Source organism: Notolepis coatsorum (genome assembly GCF_963971535.1).
Source record: "Notolepis coatsorum genome assembly, chromosome: 12".
In the NCBI taxonomy this organism is placed as follows: Eukaryota; Metazoa; Chordata; class Actinopteri; order Aulopiformes; family Paralepididae; genus Notolepis; species Notolepis coatsorum.
This window is the reverse complement of record NC_140176.1, coordinates 124,122,214-124,146,652: the sequence shown is the minus strand read 5'-3', so window position 1 is coordinate 124,146,652 and position 24,439 is coordinate 124,122,214. Positions and strand designations below refer to the sequence as shown.

Below are 24,439 nucleotides of genomic sequence, written 5' to 3'. Positions count from 1 at the left end.
CGTATAATATTGATCATCTAGCGTTTATTTGAAAACTATTCATAAAAAGGCCGACGAATATCAACGTTGTGGAATATTCCAGTAAAAGACGATTTTCATAGAATGCTCCAGAATGGGCTGTTTTTTATCTGAAAACGGGTGCTTTTCTAAATGCTCTGAAACGGAAACGACGCGATAAAAAAACAATCTGCCTTGACAGCACTGACTGGAAAATAGTCTTTGATAATGCGATGGGCAGATTAGACACATAGCCATAATTTAAAACATAGATTAGGCGATATTAACGTTAACATTGGCGCCGATGGTGGCATTCAGCGGGTAAAAAGGAAAACCCGGCGTGGCGCTCAAAGTGTTAAGCACAGAATTTAGAATGTGTGTACGCACAGAAAAATCGGGATTCATCACGGGTCGTACGCACACTCCGTGTTGATAAATACCATTAAGTTCCACGCTCGTGCACGATTTTAAGTATTTGCATATAGCACCGCCCGTAATTAACCATATACGGTAATGGAATACCCCCATGAAATGTGGAAAAGTGGACTAAGCCGAGCGAAGCGTGTTATGGGAGAAATACGCGACAGACTGACAGACAGTCGGATATGATATCTATTAACTTAAAGACCATATTAACTAATAAAGACCTTGCTGGAATATGACTGCCTTTTTCCGTTTCGTTCGATTAATACCCAGGGATTAAAGTTCTCCTCAATTTTATTCCAAATCGCGACGGATTTTCCGTAAATTTTCTACCTGCTGCATATGATTTGTAGAGGCATACAATCTATTTTGATGTCGGTATTGGGTAGCCTATATAAACAATAATACGAGAGCATATACAAGAACAATGAATCTCACTGCCATGTATGATACATGTAGCCTATACGCCATGTGTAGCCTGCCTATATGTGATCAATACAAACTTGAACTTGAATTCCATCATGTCTGTGTGCGTGTCTGAGAACGTGCACTGAAAAGTTACAGTATGTAGTTCTAGTTGGTTGATTATTTGTATGACAGTCAGTAAACCCTTGCAAAAAGTATCCGTTTCATTTAATGAATTGAAAACATGCAGCATTGCCTTTCCTCCCGGGATGCAGCACGACATGTATCAGGCAAATGCGCATCACTGAGTGGAATCTCTTTCTATTCACATAACTGCATTTGTGATGGAGCTTTGACGGCTACACGATGGGCCGTGCCAAGTAGCCTATGTATAGCCTGCCTATGGTCAATAAAAACGCGAACTTGAATCCCATCATCATATTTATATGTTGTGTCTGTCCACATGTTTGTTACTTTGTTATTCCCCCCCCCCCTATCTATGTAAAGCGACCGTGGGTCTCTTGAAAGGCGCTATATAAAATGAAGCTATTATTATTATTGTTATTATTATTACGTCTGTGCGCGGAGCTCACAAAAAAATAGTCTCAGTGTCTCTTTTAGTCTCAGTGAAGTTTCAACGGAGGTAATCTATTCTAACCAACAAATTGAAGTAGAAAGCATTTTGTTGTGGCCAATCTTATTTGGAACCATGACACACAAAATAATAGTATTTCGCTTTTTATTTGAAACAATATTTAATCGCATTTGGAGGTGGGTGTTCTGCGTCTGCCCCCCCCGTGCCAAACAAGCATGCCAACCTCTTGTTCGGGCGTGAGCCCGTTATAATTACACTACTGTCGCTATTTTACAATGAACTATAATGAATTACGGGTCATACAGAAGTTGAACACGCCAGTGTTGAAACTAATGCACGGAAGCTTATTTCCGCGTTGCAGACTGCAATATTCATATTCTACCACCGGGCGCCAGGTACGCACGGCCGGAGCTGTGCGTAGATATACGCACAAAGTCAAGCACACGTTCAAATTGATAAGTCCCACACTTTGCTTAGAAACTATCGTACGCACGGGTTACGCACATATCTGTGCGTACGCAACGTTGATAAATGAGGGCCCTGGCCTCTAAATTTGCTACAATATCATTTAGATTATTAGGAACTCTCAGAGACCTCAGAAATGTAAATATTAGGATACACCGATACTAGAAAAATATTGCGATACCCAGCCATTAAAAACGGTCCAATACTCGATTGTATTGGGTATTGATTTATTAGTATCGATACCCGTGTGTGTGTGTCAGGGTTCGCACAAGGTCCTTGAAGTGCTTAACACTTTGGATGCCATGCCTCCCCGTCTCTAAACCTTGTTGCGTGCCACCACCCACTTCAATGATAGCGCTCTCATATTTGCGAACGCATAAACTACATCTTAAATTATGGCTATGTGTCTAATCTGGCCGTCGCTTATCAATAACTTGTTTGCAGTCAACATTGTCGAAACGGATTGTTTTTTAATCGGTTCATTTCCGTTTTATACCATTTTGAAAAACGCTAGTTTCTTGAAACTTTCAGAAGATTCTGTGATAAACGCCCTTTACTGTAATACACAAAACACGTTGTCATTTTTCGGACTATTTATGAATCGCTTTCAAATAAATGCTAGATTATCGATAGTATATGTGTACTTACCTATGCACGCTATAGAAGCGGGCTGAAAAATCGAATCTCTTATTTCCTGACCGCGCACACACACACACACACATAGGGCCCACGTTGATATCTCTGTTCCTGATCGCCATTCCAAATATCGATTGTGTTTATTGATCCAACGCTGGGTGGTCGAAACACAGATTCCACGCTGTTCTGATGGTCCAGAATGAATCCGATAGTCTCGGGTGACTTGTCTGAGAAGTAAAATCAGGAAGCAGGATTTTTTTCCCCCATGATTTTCATTCAGTCTAATCCAATGGGGTGCAGTACCACAGGGAGAGACGATAGGGGGGGCGGTATTTTCCCAATGGAGCTCAGAGAGAGTTCCAGTGGTAATGGGAGGCTAGATTGATGAAATATGAATGGAAATCGCTAATAAAAAAAATAAAAAATTTAAACGAGATTTCCCGTCCGTGGCACTCAAAGTGTTAAAGTGCTTGCTTTTTGACAAAAAAAGTCAAGGCCTGGAATTCCTTGAAAACAGACAATCTTTTAACAAGGTGCTTAAAAAGTAGTTGAAATTCAAATCAACCATTCGCATTGAAAGTTTTGTTCATCCATGATAAAAAATGTCTGAATCAAGACATTTTTATTTATTTTATTTAAAGTATAACTAATTGTCGGAAATTGATTTTAAGCCATAAATATTGTATCAGATTTTTTTATTTCTATAAAAAACAGCATTTAACACTTTGGGTGCCGTTCACGTAGATCTACGTTTCTGTGGCCCAACGGTTGAGTGCAGGAAATGTAGATCTACGTTTTTCTCACGGTATTTCTTTTATTCGCTATTGCCATTCATAATTCAGCGGGGCACCTTGTGCATGCTGTTCTGAGTGTGTCTGAGATTGCAGACGGTCAATACTGCTGCCTACCGCCTTGTGGCAGCTACTGCACTCCATTAGAAACGATGTGGTTTGTTATCTGGGCCAGTACTTCAAATGGCGATCAGATAATTGGATAATTCTTTTTGCATTACATCAGAGACAAGGTAAGGACAGTATATATCAAATCCTGCGTTGATCTGATATTTCTTTCTCCCGCGATTGAAGCTATCTGTGTGGAATGTGTGTGTGCTGTGTACCGTTGGTGGGGGGGGGGGGGGGGCACCGCTCTAAACCACATTTAATGGGTGCATGAGGAAGGATAATAACTATAATCTAGCATTGATTTCAGGAAGATTCGGTAATCGGGCGAAAAATGACAACGTGATAAGTGGATTCCACTAAAACGCTATTATCGTGTCTTTTTCCTGGGATTACTAAGAAACACCCAAACTATATTCATATTCAAAACGGTATAAAACGGAAATGTACGGATGAAAAAATAATCAGTTTTTTGCATGTTGACCAGAAGCAACTCACTGACAATCGACAGCGTTATTAGATCCATAGCTATAATATAAAATATAGGTTTAGCTCTACAAACAATGTGAGCGTTTACATGGGGTTAATGGACGGCAAGGCCAGATGCACTTCCCGGAAGGGGCGTGGCACTCAATGTGTTAAAAGTTAGTTTTTAAATGAAAAATAGTGCTTGTAAAAGTACTTGAAAGTCCTTGAATAAAAAGTTGCAATGTCTGTGGGAACCCTGGTGTGTGTCGTCACTGTTAGTGTTTATACATTTTTTTCCAAGTTCTGTCGTCTAATATTATATTCCATTACCTTTCCTGATATTTTTGAGTTTTGCCGTGGTATCGTTTTAGAACCGGTATCGTGATACTTAACTCAATCAGCGCCAGACCCGATGATAGTTAGGTTATAGATCGTATATCTTTACGCTCTGCTCTATTGGAACTATCCCTTTATCCATTCTAACAATATGAAAAACTTTCTCCACATGCACACACCTATTTACCTCCGCCTGGCCACACCCACATCCGCTCCTATATAAGCGGGGGGGTGGCCAACTGGCCACACAATCGGCTCCTTCCCTACTTTCACCACCGAAAGTGTCTGTATACACCACTTTAAGTTTAGTGCCAAAAGTAGTTTGTTGGAGAGGAGCTACGTTGACATTGTATCTTTGTTTTTTCTCTCTCGCTATTTAAAAAAAAACAAAGATAATGTCTTCACCGGAGGGTCTAGACGCTCACAACGCTACCCTCCACCAGCGCTTCACTATCGCGGCGTCCTCCGTGCGTCGTGGGGCGTTTCTGGCTCCACGGTTGTGGCAGGCAGGTGCGCCTGAGCGGCGCCCCGGAGGACAGTGTGCTTCGCCGAGGGGCCGTTGAACTCCCATCTCCTGTGAGGTGGCCGAGTTCCGGCCCTGGTTCCCCCGCCAGAGGGCAGTCGGCCGATAGGCAGACAGTTCCTCTGGTGGCCGAGGATTTGCGTCGCAGACTCTTCGCCTGGTCCACTTGTCCATGGCACTTACTACCCAGCTTTGTAGTGGGTTGGGGGAATAGTACAGTAGGTACGCATATTTAAGGGGACAGCAAGGATGGTGTACTGGTGGGTGGTGTCCGACCGATTATAGTGGGCCGGTCTGGGCCAAAAAAATAAATGGACCTCCCTAATTTCTAAACCCTGGCTACGGCCCTGCCTGGAGGACTGATAGTTTAAAACCCAGTGTAGAGCTGGTGACCTGGTACTGCCTCCACCTGGAGGACTGACCTGGTACTGCCTCCACCTGCAGGACTGATGGTTTAAAACCCACAGTGTAGAGCCACATGCAACTGGAACAAGCTGCCAGTATCTATAAGGCAAGCAAAGAATAAATATAGTTTTAAAAAGATGTTAAAAAGTGAAATTATGTAAATGAGACTGATGTAGTAAGATGTGATTACCTATTTTATGTTTTTATTTTATTGTATTTTTCTTTCTTTCTTTTCTTTTTAAAATAATTTCAGTTATCCTTTTTGGGGGGGGGGGGGGGGTATGTATAAATACAACCATTAATTCTATCTTCAATGTTGAATATCACATTTTGATTATTTCCTTTATGCTTTTTATTTCTTGTTTTTTTTGTATTGCTAATTACATTCTGTATTTGTATTCTTGCGAGGACCCCAGGAAGACTAGCGCTCATTAATTTGACAGCTAATGGGGATCCTGATAAAACAAACACTCTTGATTCTGATCTACTGTGTGTCCCTCATCCACAGACACTCTGTATTTCTGTATAACCCTAACCCTACTGTGTGTCCCTCATCCACAGACACTCTGTATTTCTGTATAACCCTAACCCTACTGTGTGTCCCTCATCCACAGACACTCTGTATTTCTGTATAACCCTAACCCTACTGTGTGTCCCTCATCCACAGACACTCTGTATTTCTGTATAACCCTAACCCTACTGTATGTCCCTCATCCACAGACACTCTGTATTTCTGTATAACCCTAACCCTACTGTGTGTCCCTCATCCACAGACACTCTGTATTTCTGTATAACCCTAACCCTACTGTGTGTCCCTCATCCACAGACACTCTGTATTTCTGTATAACCCTAACCCTACTGTGTGTCCCTCATCCACAGACACTCTGTATTTCTGTATAACCCTAACCCTACTGTGTGTCCCTCATCCACAGACACTCTGTATTTCTGTATAACCCTAACCCTACTGTGTGTCCCTCATCCACAGACACTCTGTATTTCTTCGGGGACAACAACTTCACCGAGTGGCGCGTCCTGTTCGACAGCTACACGGCTCCGCCCTACGCCCTTCCTCACACCACCGGCGCCTACAGCTTCGGTCTCGCAGGTCTGCATTCCTATGAACCACCGCTGCATTAGGGCTGTTGTGGTTTTCTCACCGCGGTTGTGTGTGTGGCTAATCACTGCGGGATTATATATATACCTGTATATATATATTTATTTTTATTAAGACATGTTTACCCGCGATCGTGATTAGAAACCTGCTGTGCGGCACACACCTCCGAACGGGAGAGTGAAAGAAAGAAAAAAAGGAAGAGAGAGGGAGGAAGGGAGGCCCCCCCCCCCCCCCACAAGCTGCCACGCGGCACACCCGAGAGGGAGAGAAAAAAAGAAAGGAAGAGAGAGGGAGGGAGGGAGAGAGAGAGGGGGTCTTATCAATAATGGCCTGTCTTTTTTCTTCTCTCTCTCTCTCTCTCTCTCTCTCTCTCTCTCTCTCTCTCTCTCTCTCTCTCTCTCTCTCTCTCTCTCTCTCTCTCTCTCTACCAGTCGCAGGCTGTGTGGACTGACTGTCACTCAAAGTGCTTATGGGCGGAGCCAGGCCATAACAGCCTGAAATCTTGAAAAAGTAGATTAGGGTGTTGCCTGCTCCTTTAACACTTTCAGTGCCAGCAGGGGGCGCACGATAACATTGTCGAAACGGATTGTTTATTCATCGGTACATTTCCGTTCTATACCATTTTGAAAAACGCTCGTGTTTGGTCATTTCCAGAAAAAAGAGGTTCCACAGGAATCGCCCTTTACTGGAATACACAAAAAACATTGTCATTTTTCGGCCTATTTATGAATAGTTTTCAAATAAACGCTAGATTATCGATAGTATATGTGTACTTATTGCACGCTAGAGAAGCGGGCTGAAAAATCTATTATCTATTTCCTGATCAACATTTGCCCCTAAGAATATGTGTGTGCGAACCGGAAAAATCAATTACTTGCACAGTGTGCGAGTGAAGATTACAACCTCAGTCGTGCTTTTTTCTCTCCGCTGCTAATCGTTCAAAAACTACAAGTCCCACATTGCACTCAAGCCAACGGTCCAATCACCGTAGAGTGACGTGACTGGTTTCAAGGGAAATAAAGGAAATTACCAATCGGCAGCTATCATTTGCTTTTTTACTTCTGGAAAGTCCGCCATTGCGCTATGCGAGAGTTTTCCGAGACAGTAACATTAAATTAATGTAACTTATTCTAGTCTTACCAATAGCAATAGATTTTAGAACACCTAGATGTATCGATAGGAATAGTAATATAACGTTAATGCAACAAACGAATGTCTTGCTTTGTTAATCATAACGTTGATGCAGTAGCGTATGTCGTTGTGTTGGCTGTAACGGACATGAGAATAACATAACACTGTGTACACATTAAAATTGCGATAATCGATTCTAACATTTTCAAATCGATGCAGTTGAATTTTCCCCTTAGGATCGATGCATTGTACACCCCTACACCAAAGTCACTGGCCCACTGTGCGTGTGTGTGTGTATGTGTGTGTGCTAACTTGGCTAGCGTTATCAACAGCAGCAATGGTCTACCTGACACGCAAACTCAAACAATGTTTCTGTACTGGAGGTGTACAGTATTTCAATAGGCAACCCTGAAAGGATTATTTTTCTAGAAGAGCAACACTAGCCAAAACATAGGCATTGTATGCATAAAAGGGGCAAAAGCTAAAGTTAAGTGACTGTTACTTTTGTAGCAGTAGTTTGATTTGATAGTTTATTTGATAGGGACAGCACATGTTAATGAACATCAAGTACAAAATACAAAATGTAAACATGCAGGGTTGTAGCAAGAGCTAATTTACACCCGTAGTCCCTAAACAGGAGACAGCAAAACTCTTTCAATAAATAAATAGCCTGCTTAGGGTAAAAGCATTGTGACAATCAATGATAAAAACAAGAAACAAGTTGCATAAATTAATCAGATAAAAAATGATCACAGTTCTGGTTTGCTGCAGTTTAAGGTGGGTCTTGAACATGGAGTATGTGGGGCACTCTCTAATCGCAACTGGTAGGCTATTCCAGTAGTTACCACCTTTAACAGAGAACACAGTTTTAGCAAAGGTAGTATACCGAAAAGGCACCTTACAGTCCCCTCTACTGATGGCCCTGGTGGTAATGCCAGTGTCTCCTTTTTGTTCAATGTCACTGCCTTTTTTATTAGGCCTAGTTGTTGGCTACAACTTTGCCACAGTAGGCATTAATCACTTAATAGTTCAAATGTCTGTGTCCCATTCCCGTTTGCACACGCAGATACACACACACGCACACAGTGGGCCAGTGACTTTGGTGGTATGTGTAATTGCACAGATGTGTGTCCTGTTCGCGTGTAGCCTTTTTCCAACGCGTCCGCGTTCCCGTTTTGCGCTCTGATTGGCCACTGACCTACGGTAGTACGCCCCCCTCGCTATGAGCATAGCAGGAGGACGGACGCTGAAATCGAACAGCTGTTAGCGCGATAGCCGCCGTTCTCCAAACCTAACAATGCCCAATCTAAACTGGTTCTCTCCTCTTTGTATACCTTTGTCCTCACAAGTATTCTGCCAGGGAACTTATGGACACGACAATAGTAATAAGTAATAACATTCTGCAATGTTAAATAACGTTTATCCATTCAACTAGCGGTACTAGGTAGCTAGCCTAGCCGCAATGCTATGGTCGATCCCATTCACGTTAGCATGTAAGCTAACAACAGCGTTAGTGCAGCTAAAGGGGCTATCGTATCGCCATCAGCGTCCGTCCTGCTCAAACACCTTATAACTACTACTATTGTCGTGTCCATAAGTTCCCTGGCAGAATACTTTGGACACGAAAATGGTGTTTGAGCAGGACGGACGCTGATGTTGATACGATAGCCCCTTTAGCTGCATACTGGCTGAGTGTCTCGCTCTTCAGCGCCCTGAGGTCCCTTGGATGTTTTCCGCGTATGGAATTCGAACTTGGAAGGGTGTAAGCGTGACCACTTCCTGCCTATTGTAGAGGCACGCAGGGGAAGTGGCGTGGTCATGTGCAGGTGGGTGCATGTGTTTGGTTTCCATGGGCACAATAGGTGCTGGAGATAATGATATCTCAGAAGGCAGAGCGAGACGCTCAGCCAGTATTCATATTCATTCACTAGGGTTATAGGATAACCTTACGTTATAACTGTACATAAGTGTCAGTTACATATAAATTCATATAAGACATATACAAAGATACTTCAGTCTCAATATTATGAACAAGAAATGGAACCCGTTTCCATGACACTTATAAAGTGTATGTATCATTGTATGTATCATTTTCCATACGCTTTTTGGGCCTGTTGTTCCATCACCATTAACCCTTTCACTGCCACACGACAAATTGTTAACCCTTTCACAACCACACTACAGAAGCGTTAACCGTCTGTAGTGTGGTAGTGAAAGGTTAACCTACTCCCTACTCTCCCAATCAAGCAGATGCGTTCCATAACATTCCGTGATCTCAAATCCATCCACCCCTCCTCTCTCTCCTCCCTACTGACTGACACCATCCCTCGTCATTATCGGTCCAAACTCCCTCACCAGCCACACCCAGGATTGCTCCCTAAATATTGATGGTTCCATTGTCACCCCCTCCACTCACGTCCGTAACCTTGGCATCATCCTGGACTCCACCCTCTCTTTCCTCCCCCATGTGAACCACATAACCAAATCTGCCTTCTACCACCTCCGGAACATTGCTCGTCTCCGCCCCTCCCCATCACTCTCCGCTGCTGAAACACTGGTTCATGCATTCATTTCATCAAGACTGGATTACTGCAACAGCATCCTCTACGGCTCACCAAACACTATCCTCAATAAACTCCAATATGTCCAAAACTCTGCTGCCCGCATGCTCACCTCCACCCGTCGCTCTGATCACATCACCCCTGTCCTCCACGACCTCCACTGGCTTCCGATCAAATACAGGATACAATTTTAAATACTTCTCATCACATTTAAAGCCCTCAACAACCTTGCCCCTCCCTACCTGTCCGACCTCCTCCACCGTCACACGCCCACCCGTCGCCTTAGGTCTGCAGATGCCAACCTCCTAACGCCTCCCACGACCAGGCTCCGGACCTGGGGCGACAGGGCCTTTGCTGCTGCTGCCCCCTCCCTCTGGAATGCCCTCCCCAGCCATATCCGTGATGCAAACACCCTGACGTCTTTTAAATCAGCCCTCAAAACCCACCTTTTCAATCTTGCTTTTGACCTCTAATTCTGTCAGTTTTATGTTATTTTGTCATGTATTATTTTTGTTCTGTTTTTGTTTTGCCATAGTTTTGTTTCTTCTACCCATGTAAAGCGTCTTTGAGCATCTGGAAAAGCGCTATATAAAATAGATGTATTATTATTATTATTATTATTATTAACCTTCTGTAGTGTGATAGTGAAAGGTTAACCGTCTGTAGTGTGGTAGTGAAAGGGTTAAGTTGTGTCCCCCCCCAGGTGCAGGCACCGGTGTTCCGTTCCACTGGCACGGCCCCGGCTACTCGGAGGTCATCTATGGCAGGAAGGTAAACAGGCGAGCTCTTCTAAAGGAACACGCCCACATTATGGGAAAAGCGCTTACCGTCTTCTCCAGAGTCGGACAAGAAGATGGAGACCAATTTCCTCTCTCTGTGCATGCAGTAGAAAGCTATCCAGCTGCAAGCTACCCTAGCTTAGCACAAATTAATGGAAGCGGATATGGACCACTAGCCTAGCTTAAAACTCTGGGAGAGGTATTTTTGGCCAACAGCTAAGCTAGCTATTCTGTATCCACTTCCATTCATTTGTGCTAAGCTAGGCCAGCTTGCAGCCGGATAGCTTTCTACTGAACGCACAGAGATAATTGGTCTCCATCTTCTTGTCCGACTCTGGAGAAGACTTTAAGTGTGTTTCCCATAATGTTGGCGTGTTCCTTTAATCTTTTACTGTCTGCATGTCACGTTAATTGCAATTTCTTTTTGGGGGCATTAACATTTTGCGGGCATTAACAGCAGTCTGTTATAATCACATTTAACAGAATTTTATGAGCAAACGAATTTCGTTAGATTGGACATTTTTATTAATTATATCAAGCTGAGAAATTCGGCACTCCTGGTGAATGATACCGTTAATACGGCACACGCTGGGAACCACCCGGCAGCACAGGACGCCCTCAGGGCTACATCTGTAAATGCAGCACAAATAAACTAACGCGACCGGCATAAAAACTAATGTTAAGTGCATGAAAAATACAACTCACCATAACGCTGAATCAGTGGGAGCCCTGGGCTTGTTTCTCTGCAACGAGGTGGTCCCATCTGGGGGTGATGGGAGACAGTGAGGCGGTCCCATCTGGGGGTGATGGGAGACCGTGAGGTGGTCCCATCTGGGGGTGATGGGAGACAGTGAGGCGGTCCCATCTGGGGGTGATGGGAGACCGTGAGGTGGTCCCATCTAGGGGTGATGGGAGACAGTGAGGCGGTCCCATCTAGGGGTGATGGGAGGCCGTGAGGTGGTCCCATCTGGGGGTGATGGGAGACCGTGAGGTGGTCCCATCTAGGGGTGATGGGAGACCGTGAGGTGGTCCCATCTAGGGGTGATGGGAGACAGTGAGGTGGTCCCATCTGGGGGTGATGGGAGACAGTGAGGCGGTCCCATCTAGGGGTGATGGGAGACCGTGAGGTGGTCCCATCTGGGGGTGATGGGAGACCGTGAGGTGGTCCCATCTAGGGGTGATGGGAGACAGTGAGGTGGTCCCATCTAGGGGTGATGGGAGACCGTGAGGTGGTCCCATCTGGGGGTGATGGGAGACAGTGAGGTGGTCCCATCTGGGGGTGATGGGAGACCGTGAGGTGGTCCCATCTGGGGGTGATGGGAGACAGTGAGGTGGTCCCATCTGGGGGTGATGGGAGACAGTGAGGTGGTCCCATCTGGGGGTGATGGGAGACCGTGAGGTGGTCCCATCTGGGGGTGATGGGAGACCGTGAGGTGGTCCCATCTAGGGGTGATGGGAGACAGTGAGGCGGTCCCATCTAGGGGTGATGGGAGACCGTGAGGTGGTCCCATCTAGGGGTGATGGGAGACAGTGAGGTGGTCCCATCTGGGGGTGATGGGAGACCGTGAGGTGGTCCCATCTAGGGGTGATGGGAGACAGTGAGGTGGTCCCATCTGGGGGTGATGGGAGACCGTGAGGTGGTCCCATCTGGGGGTGATGGGAGACCGTGAGGTGGTCCCATCTGGGGGTGATGGGAGACCGTGAGGTGGTCCCATCTGGGGGTGATGGGAGACAGTGAGGTGGTCCCATCTAGGGGTGATGGGAGACCGTGAGGTGGTCCCATCTAGGGGTGATGGGAGACCGTGAGGTGGTCCCATCTAGGGGTGATGGGAGACAGTGAGGTGGTCCCATCTAGGGGTGATGGGAGACCGTGAGGTGGTCCCATCTGGGGGTGATGGGAGACCGTGAGGTGGTCCCATCTGGGGGTGATGGGAGACCGTGAGGTGGTCCCATCTAGGGGTGATGGGAGACCGTGAGGTGCTCCTCAGGTCCAGTCTGCTCCGTCATTCTGTCTCGGCTGCTGTCGCTGCAGAAAAGCCCGCTTCACAAAGATATGATGTTGGAAATGGCAGCAGGGGTTTCAGTGCTCTTGTGGCGATGTCAGGATATTCTGTTTTCATCCAGAACATCGGCAGAGTTGTTGTCTCAAACGTACGTTTAAGGTCACCGTCTTTTGCGATCTCCAGCAGCTGATCCTCTTGTTGCTCGATTGGCCCGTTTTGTTCACAAACGGGTCGCAGATCCATTCCTTCGCAGTTTGTGTTTCCTTTGTGGTTAAAGCAGCGCTCAAACTCTTGTAAACACATTGAAACTCTGTGTGTAGGAAGAATGGAGCTTTGATAATGACCTCTGAATAGGGGTGTAACGGTACACAAAATCCACGGTTCGGTACGTACCTCGGTTTTGAAGTCACGGTTCGGTATTATTTTTGGTACAAAACAAATTGCTTTTCATTTATCTATTTATTTATTTAACTGTATTAAACAATATAAAACAAATTGGCCATAATTTACTGAGCAAACTAAGGCTTACTGCTGTAACCTACTAATAACACTTAAAGTAAATCTGAAGATTATTATATAGCAGATGCCTTGGACAACTGTAGCGTGTGCTTGTTTATACAGAGCTGGTATGACTTGCTGGCTGAAATACGGACGAGAGGGAACTAGGTAGCGGGGCTCATGTGCTTAAACCCTGTGTTCTCGACAACGGAGTATGGTCGCAGATCTGCTGCTATAAAAACACCTATGGCGTTAGTTATTGCTTTGGCCTGGTCTGAATTAATAGCGAGATGCTGCTTGAATGCCACAGGGAGCTGGGTTTGCACTCGGGTCCGTTTCGTCCTTGTACCAGTGATATTCACATTCGGGTGATGCCGTTTCAAATGCGTGATAAAGTTCGCAATAAAGTTGAACAATGCCGGCACGTAGCCCCTTTCGTGACTGTGATGCGAGGCTTGCATCACAAGTGTGCATCACAGTCACGAAAGGGGCTAGCCGGCACGTAGCTTTAGTGCGATCCACCTGTCTTTGTCCATTACTGTGGTTAACTGGGAATCTGAAATGATCCCAAACGGGAGACTTGAATGTTGTGGGAGCATCTTCTAGCTCTGGCTTGTCAGTTAGTATTGCACTCGCCATACTAAGGCTAATATGCTATGCTGAATTACAGCTCTCACTCAGCGTGGCTGCGTGGGATGAACAAACAACATCCGGTTAGTTGTGCACGTTATATTTATATTTAAGTTCTGCAAAAAAAGGTTCCGTACCGTACTACCGTTGCAATCGTTCGGTGCACAGCGCGTACTGTACCGGAGGACCACATTGAGGCGGTACAGTACGTATTCGCGTACCGTTACACCCCTACCTCTGAAGCTTCAAAGGCCAAACAGCCCACGTTTTAAGTTGTTGCTGCACAATATACTGCTGTACAATATACTGCTGTACAATATACTGCTGTACAATATACTGCTGTACAATATACTGCTGTACAATATACTGCTGTACAATATACTGCTGTACAATATACTGATGTACAATATACTGATGTACAATATACTGCTGTACAATATACTGCTGTACAATATACTGCTGTACAATATACTGCTGTACAATATACTGCTGTACAATATACTGATGTACAATATACTGATGTACAATATACTGATGTACAATATACTGATGTACAATATACTGATGTACAATATACTGCTGTACAATATACTGATGTACAATATACTGATGTACAATATACTGCTGTACAATATACTGCTGCACAATATACTGCTGTACAATATACTGCTGTACAATATACTGCTGTACAATATACTGATGTACAATATACTGATGTACAATATACTGCTGTACAATATACTGCTGCACAATATACTGCTGTACAATATACTGCTGTACAATATACTGCTGTACAATATACTGCTGTACAATATACTGCTGCACAATATACTGCTGTACAATATACTGCTGTACAATATACTGCTGTACAATATACTGCTGTACAATATACTGCTGCACAATATACTGATGTACAATATACTGCTGCACAATATACTGATGTACAATATACTGCTGCACAATATACTGCTGTACAATATACTGCTGTACAATATACTGCTGTACAATATACTGCTGTACAATATACTGCTGTACAATATACTGCTGCACAATATACTGCTGTACAATATACTGCTGTACAATATACTGATGTACAATATACTGCTGCACAATATACTGATGTACAATATACTGCTGTACAATATACTGATGTACAATATACTGCTGTACAATATACTGCTGTACAATATACTGATGTACAATATACTGATGTACAATATACTGCTGTACAATATACTGCTGTACAATATACTGCTGTACAATATACTGATGTACAATATACTGATGTACAATATACTGCTGTACAATATACTGCTGCACAATATACTGCTGTACAATATACTGCTGTACAATATACTGATGTACAATATACTGCTGTACAATATACTGCTGTACAATATACTGCTGTACAATATACTGCTGTACAATATACTGCTGTACAATATACTGCTGCACAATATACTGCTGTACAATATACTGATGTACAATATACTGATGTACAATATACTGCTGTACAATATACTGCTGTACAATATACTGCTGTACAATATACTGCTGTACAATATACTGCTGTACAATATACTGCTGTACAATATACTGCTGTACAATATACTGATGTACAATATACTGCTGTACAATATACTGCTGTACAATATACTGATGTACAATATACTGCTGTACAATATACTGCTGTACAATATACTGATGTACAATATACTGCTGTACAATATACTGCTGTACAATATACTGCTGTACAATATACTGCTGTACAATATACTGCTGTACAATATACTGATGTACAATATACTGCTGTACAATATACTGCTGTACAATATACTGCTGTACAATATACTGCTGTACAATATACTGCTGTACAATATACTGCTGTACAATATACTGCTGTACAATATACTGCTGTACAATATACTGCTGTACAATATACTGCTGTACAATATACTGATGTACAATATACTGCTGTACAATATACTGATGTACAATATACTGATGTACAATATACTGCTGTACAATATACTGATGTACAATATACTGCTGCACAATATACTGCTGTACAATATACTGATGTACAATATACTGATGTACAATATACTGCTGTACAATATACTGATGTACAATATACTGCTGTACAATATACTGCTGTACAATATACTGCTGTACAATATACTGATGTACAATATACTGATGTACAATATACTGCTGTACAATATACTGATGTACAATATACTGATGTACAATATACTGCTGTACAATATACTGCTGCACAATATACTGATGTACAATATACTGCTGTACAATATACTGATGTACAATATACTGCTGTACAATATACTGATGTACAATATACTGCTGTACAATATACTGCTGTACAATATACTGCTGTACAATATACTGATGTACAATATACTGATGTACAATATACTGATGTACAATATACTGATGTACAATATACTGCTGTACAATATACTGCTGTACAATATACTGCTGTACAATATACTGATGTACAATATACTGCTGTACAATATACTGCTGTACAATATACTGATGTACAATATACTGCTGCACAATATACTGCTGCACAATATACTGCTGTACAATATACTGCTGTACAATATACTGCTGTACAATATACTGCTGTACAATATACTGCTGTACAATATACTGCTGTACAATATACTGATGTACAATATACTGATGTACAATATACTGATGTACAATATACTGCTGTACAATATACTGCTGCACAATATACTGCTGTACAATATACTGCTGTACAATATACTGATGTACAATATACTGATGTACAATATACTGCTGTACAATATACTGATGTACAATATACTGCTGTACAATATACTGATGTACAATATACTGCTGTACAATATACTGATGTACAATATACTGATGTACAATATACTGCTGTACAATATACTGCTGTACAATATACTGCTGTACAATATACTGCTGTACAATATACTGATGTACAATATACTGCTGTACAATATACTGCTGTACAATATACTGATGTACAATATACTGCTGTACAATATACTGCTGTACAATATACTGATGTACAATATACTGCTGTACAATATACTGCTGTACAATATACTGATGTACAATATACTGATGTACAATATACTGCTGTACAATATACTGCTGTACAATATACTGCTGTACAATATACTGATGTACAATATACTGATGTACAATATACTGCTGTACAATATACTGCTGTACAATATACTGATGTACAATATACTGATGTACAATATACTGCTGTACAATATACTGCTGTACAATATACTGCTGTACAATATACTGATGTACAATATACTGATGTACAATATACTGCTGTACAATATACTGCTGTACAATATACTGCTGCACAATATACTGCTGTACAATATACTGCTGTACAATATACTGATGTACAATATACTGATGTACAATATACTGCTGTACAATATACTGCTGTACAATATACTGCTGTACAATATACTGCTGTACAATATACTGATGTACAATATACTGCTGTACAATATACTGCTGTACAATATACTGCTGTACAATATACTGCTGTACAATATACTGATGTACAATATACTGCTGTACAATATACTGCTGCACAATATACTGATGTACAATATACTGATGTACAATATACTGATGTACAATATACTGATGTACAATATACTGCTGTACAATATACTGCTGTACAATATACTGATGTACAATATACTGATGTACAATATACTGCTGTACAATATACTGCTGTACAATATACTGCTGTACAATATACTGATGTACAATATACTGATGTACAATATACTGCTGCACAATATACTGATGTACAATATACTGATGTACAATATACTGATGTACAATATACTGATGTACAATATACTGATGTACAATATACTGATGTACAATATACTGATGTACAATATACTGCTGTACAATATACTGATGTACAATATACTGCTGTACAATATACTGCTGTACAATATACTGCTGTACAATATACTGCTGCACAATATACTGATGTACAATATACTGCTGTACAATATACTGATGTACAATATACTGCTGTACAATATACTGCTGTACAATATACTGCTGTACAATATACTGCTGTACAATATACTGATGTACAATATACTGCTGTACAATATACTGCTGTACAATATACTGATGTACAATATACTGATGTACAATATACTGATGTACAATATACTGATGTACAATATACTGCTGTACAATATACTGATGCACAATATACTGCTGTACAATATACTGATGTACAATATACTGATGTACAATATACTGATGTACAATATACTGATGTACAATATACTGATGTACAATATACTGCTGTACAATATACTGATGTACAATATACTGATGTACAATATACTGATGTACAATATACTGATGTACAATATACTGCTGTACAATATACTGCTGCACAATATACTGCTGTACAATATACTGCTGTACAATATACTGCTGTACAATATACTGCGGCACAATATACTGCTGTACAATATACTGCGGCACCATTGGCCCTCCCTACCTCTGCTGAGCTCTCAGCTGGTTCTCTGGTCCCACACAGCGCTGGTTCCTCTACCCCCCTGACCGGGAGCCCCATTTCCACCCCAACCACACCACCCTGTCCTGGGTCACAGACACCTACCCTGTCCTGCCCCTAGAGGAGGCTCCGATGGAGTGCACCATCCAGCCTGGAGAGGTAAGAGTTACCATCTACAACCCTAAATAATAACATCAATACATTGATATGAAGCATCATCATCAAGATGTATATTAATGTGTGTTTTTATCTCATTAAAGATTCAAACTGTAATTGAATTGACTGTATACATCGTGTGCACACATGATACATGTCCTTTATAAACCATGATACATGTTCTTTATAAACCATGATACATGTCTTTTATAAACCATGATACATGTCCTTTATAAACCATGATACATGTCCTTTATAAACTATGATACATGTCCTTTATAAACCATGATACATGTCCTTTATAAACCATGATACATGTCTTTTATAAACCATGATACATGTCCTTTATAAACCATGATACATGTCCTTTATAAACCATGATACATGTTCTTTATAAACCATGATACATGTCCTTTATAAACCATGATACATGTCCTTTATAAACCATGATACATGTCCTTTATAAACCATGATACATGTCCTTTATAAACCATGATACATGTTCTTTATAAACCATGATACATGTCTTTTATAAACCATGATACATGTCCTTTATAAACCATGATACATGTCTTTTATAAACCATGATACATGTCCTTTATAAACCATGATACATGTTCTTTATAAACCATGATACATGTCTTTTATAAACCATGATACATGTCCTTTATAAACCATGATACATGTCCTTTATAAACCATGATACATGTCCTTTATAAACCATGATACATGTCCTTTATAAACCATGATACATGTCCTTTATAAACCATGATACATGTTCTTTATAAACCATGATACATGTCCTTTATAAACTATGATACATGTCCTTTATAAACCATGATACATGTTCTTTATAAACCATGATACATGTCCTTTATAAACTATGATACATGTCTTTTATAAACTATGATACATGTCCTTTATAAACCATGATACATGTTCTTTATAAACCATGATACATGTCCTTTATAAACCATGATACATGTCTTTTATAAACCATGATACATGTCTTTTATAAACCATGATACATGTTCTTTATAAACCATGATACATGTCCTTTATAAACTATGATACATGTCTTTTATAAACTATGATACATGTCCTTTATAAACCATGATACATGTTCTTTATAAACCATGATACATGTCCTTTATAAACCATGATACATGTTCTTTATAAACCATGATACATGTCCTTTATAAACTATGATACATGTCTTTTATAAACTATGATACATGTCCTTTATAAACCATGATACATGTCCTTTATAAACCATGATACATGTCCTTTATAAACCATGATACATGTCTTTTATAAACCATGATACATATCCTTTATAAACCATGAGACATGTTCTTTATAAACCATGATACATGTCCTTTATAAACTATGATACATGTATTTTATAAACTATGATACATGTCTTTTATAAACCATGATACATGTCCTTTATAAACCATGATACATGTCTTTTATAAACCATGATACATATCCTTTATAAACCATGATACATGTCCTTTATAAACCATGATACATGTCTTTTATAAACCATGATACATGTCCTTTATAAACCATGATACATGTCCTTTATAAACCATGATACATGTCTTTTATAAACCATGATACATGTCCTTTATAAACCACAATACCTTTTAAAACCACGATACATGGGGGTGGGAATCACCAGAGGCCTCACGATACGATATTATCACGATACTTAAGTCACGGTACGATAGTATTGCGATTCAAAATATATTGCGATATGCTGAGTATTGCGATATTAATATTGCAATGTATTACCTTTTCTCAACTGCAAAGTAAAACTTTGTCAACTTGTTTTATCTAATAAAATAAAGTTTTCAGTCTGTTCATCTCACTTCAATAATTTGTATTGCAGGGCGGCTAGGTGGTGCAGTGGGCAAGGCGCTCACCACCAATGCAGGAGACGCTGGGTTCGAGCCCAGCTCTCCGCATTGCTATCAGCTTGGCTGGTCGTTCATACTAATACAATTGGCCGTATTAGGGGGTGGGAAGCTGATGGGTGGGGATCGGACGTTGTGGACAGCGACTCCTACAGGTCAGTTGGTGCGCCTGCGCAGCAGAATCAGGAAGCGACGGGGGCGGCGTGCCCTCCAAACGCAGACCCCCGCCGCTGAGAGATCGCGCTGTGCAGGTGAAAAGATGCGACGGCTGCCTCCTCGAGTACCGGAGGGGACACGTGATGCAAGGCTTCGTCCACATTGCAGCCGACCAGTGGGAGGCATGGCCTAACAACGTTCGAGACAGGGGAGGGTAGAATTGGACGATACGAAAATTGGGATGGGAGAAAAATAGAAAATGGGAGAAAAAGTAGATACAAAAAAAATAATAATAATAATAATTTGTATTGCAGCAAATGGGATTTTCTCAAGCAGACAGATGTCAACACTGTAATCTGTGTTGCATGTACCTGACAAACTGAACTGTTTGTATTACAGTCATATTCCAACGTAACTGAATGCACACGTGTGTGTGTGTGGACTACTGTACTATTACAGGTATTGAAATGAACAATGCAACTTATATAATATATTATAAAAATTATATATAATTGCACAATAAAATATCGATACTTGGTGTCCTTGTATCGATACAGTATCGCCACGCAAAGTACGCGCTGAGCTGTAGCTCACATAAACACATGGTGTACGAGGTTGTACGCGCTCCTGTAGCTCACATAAACACATGGTGTACGAGGTTGTACACGCTGAGCTGTAGCTCACATAAACACATGGTATACGAGGCTGTAGCTCACATAAACACATGGTATACGAGGTTGTACACGCTGAGCTGTAGCTCACATAAACACATGGTATACGAGGCTGTAGCTCACATAAACACATGGTATACGAGGCTGTAGCTCACATAAACACATGGTATACGAGGTTGTCAGCGCTCCTGTAGCTCACATAAACACATGGTATACGAGGTTGTACGCGCTCCTGTAGCTCACATAAACACATGGTGTACGAGGTTGTACGCGCTCCTGTAGCTCACATAAACACATGGTGTACGAGGCTGTCCTCGCTCCTGTAGCTCACATAAACACATGGTGTACGAAGTTGTACACGCTCCTGTAGCTCACATAAACACATGGTGTACGAGGTTGTAGCTCACATAAACACATGGTATACAAGGTTGTAGCTCACATAAACACAAGGTATACGAGGTTGTACGCGCTCCTGTAGCTCACATAAACACATGGTGTACGAGGTTGTAGCTCACATAAACACATGGTGTACGAGGCTGTAGCTCACATAAACACATGGTGTACGAGGCTGTAGCTCACATAAACACATGGTGTACGAGGCTGTAGCTCACATAAACACATGGTATACGAGGTTGTCCGCGCTCCTGCAGCTCACATAAACACATGGTGTACGAGGTTGTTCGCGCTCCTGTAGCTCACATAAACACATGGTGTATGAGGCTGTAGCTCACATAAACACATGGTGTACGAGGCTGTAGCTCACATAAACACATGGTGTACGAGGCTGTAGCTCACATAAACACATGGTGTACGAGGCTGTAGCTCACATAAACACATGGTATACGAGGCTGTAGCTCACATAAACACATGGTGTACGAGGCTGTAGCTCACATAAACACATGGTGTACGAGGCTGTAGCTCACATAAACACATGGTATACGAGGCTGTAGCTCACATAAACACATGGTATACGAGGCTGTAGCTCACATAAACACATGGTATACGAGGCTGTAGCTCACATAAACACATGGTATACGAGGTTGTACGCGCTCCTGTAGCTCACATAAACAACAACGTTGTTCTCCTCCAGGTGCTGTACTTCCCTGACCGCTGGTGGCACGCCACGCTCAATCTGGACACCAGCGTCTTCATCTCCACCTTCCTCGGCTGAGCTCCTCCATCGGACGCTGCTCGCAAAACTCTGTCATCCAGAGTCTCCGCTCGCAGTGTTCTTCTGACGAGAACCCAGGCCGAGGGACTCGATCGACAATTGTATCTCCTGGACGATGAGTGATTCATCTGTCAGAGACACGCCTCCTGGATGATGAGTGATTCATCGATCAGAGACACGCCTCCTGGATGATGAGTGATTCATCGATCAGAGACACGCCTCCTGGACGATGAGTGATTCATCTGTCAGAGACACGCCTCCTGGATGATGAGTGATTCATCGATCAGAGACACGCCTCCTGGATGATGAGTGATTCATCGATCAGAGACACGCCTCCTGGACGATGAGTGATTCATCTGTCAGAGACACGCCTCCTGGATGATGAGTGATTCATCGATCAGAGACACGCCTCCTGGATGATGAGTGATTCATCGATCAGAGACACGCCTCCTGGACGATGAGTGATTCATCTGTCAGAGACACGCCTCCTGGATGATGAGTGATTCATCGATCAGAGACACGCCTCCTGGACGATGAGTGATTCATCTGTCAGAGACACGCCTCCTGGATGATGAGTGATTCATCGATCAGAGACACTCCTCCTGGATGATGAGTGATTCATCGATCAGAGACACGCCTCCTGGATGATGAGTGATTCATCGATCAGAGACACACCTCCTGGATGATGAGTGATTCATCGATCAGAGACACGCCTCCTGGACGATGAGTGATTCATCTGTCAGAGACACGCCTCCTGGATGATGAGTGATTCATCGATCAGAGACACGCCTCCTGGATGATGAGTGATTCATCGATCAGAGACACGCCTCCTGGACGATGAGTGATTCATCGATCAGAGACACACCTCCTGGATGATGAGTGATTCATCGATCAGAGACACACCTCCTGGATGATGAGTGATTCATCTGTCAGAGACACTCCTCCTGGATGATGAGTGATTCATCGATCAGAGACACGCCTCCTGGATGAGTGATTCATCGATCAGAGACACACCTCCTGGATGATGAGTGATTCATCGATCAGAGACACGCCTCCTGGACGATGAGTGATTCATCTGTCAGAGACACGCCTCCTGGATGATGAGTGATTCATCGATCAGAGACACGCCTCCTGGATGATGAGTGATTCATCGATCAGAGACACGCCTCCTGGACGATGAGTGATTCATCGATCAGAGACACACCTCCTGGATGATGAGTGATTCATCGATCAGAGACACGCCTCCTGGACGACAAGTGATTCATCTGTCAGAGACACGCCTCCTGGATGATGAGTGATTCATCTGTCAGAGACACGCCTCCTGGATGATGAGTGATTCATCGATCAGAGACACGCCTCCTGGATAATGAGTGATTCATCGATCAGAGACACGCCTCCTGGACGATGAGTGATTCATCGATCAGAGACACGCCTCCTGGATGATGAGTGATTCATCGATCAGAGACACACCTCCTGGATGATGAGTGATTCATCGATCAGAGACACTCCTCCTGGATGATGAGTGATTCATCGATCAGAGACACGCCTCCTGGATGATGAGTGATTCATCTGTCAGAGACACGCCTCCTGGATGATGAGTGATTCATCGATCAGAGACACTCCTCCTGGATGATGAGTGATTCATCTGTCAGAGACACGCCTCCTGGATGATGAGTGATTCATCTGTCAGAGACACGCCTCCTGGATGATGAGTGATTCATCGATCAGAGACACGCCTCCTGGATGATGAGTGATTCATCTGTCAGAGACACGCCTCCTGGATGATGAGTGATTAATCGATCAGAGACACGCCTCCTGGATGATGAGTGATTCATCGATCAGAGACACGCCTCCTGGATGATGAGTGATTCATCTGTCAGAGACACGCC

At 42.3% G+C, this 24,439-nt stretch overlaps 1 protein-coding gene across 1 annotated transcript in view; it reads left to right on the top strand.

Moving 5' to 3' along the window:
* Positions 1 to 22,729, top strand: part of jmjd8 (jumonji domain containing 8) — a 42,457-nt gene extending 19,728 nt beyond the window's left edge. The window contains exons 6-9 of the mRNA XM_084326327.1: positions 6,138 to 6,257; positions 10,662 to 10,729; positions 18,499 to 18,633; positions 22,470 to 22,729. Coding sequence (XP_084182453.1) covers positions 6,138 to 6,257; positions 10,662 to 10,729; positions 18,499 to 18,633; positions 22,470 to 22,550 — 404 coding nt within the window. The 3' untranslated portion in view covers positions 22,551 to 22,729. The remainder of the gene's footprint in view (positions 1 to 6,137; positions 6,258 to 10,661; positions 10,730 to 18,498; positions 18,634 to 22,469) is intronic.
* The last annotated feature ends 1,710 nt before the right edge of the window (positions 22,730 to 24,439 follow it).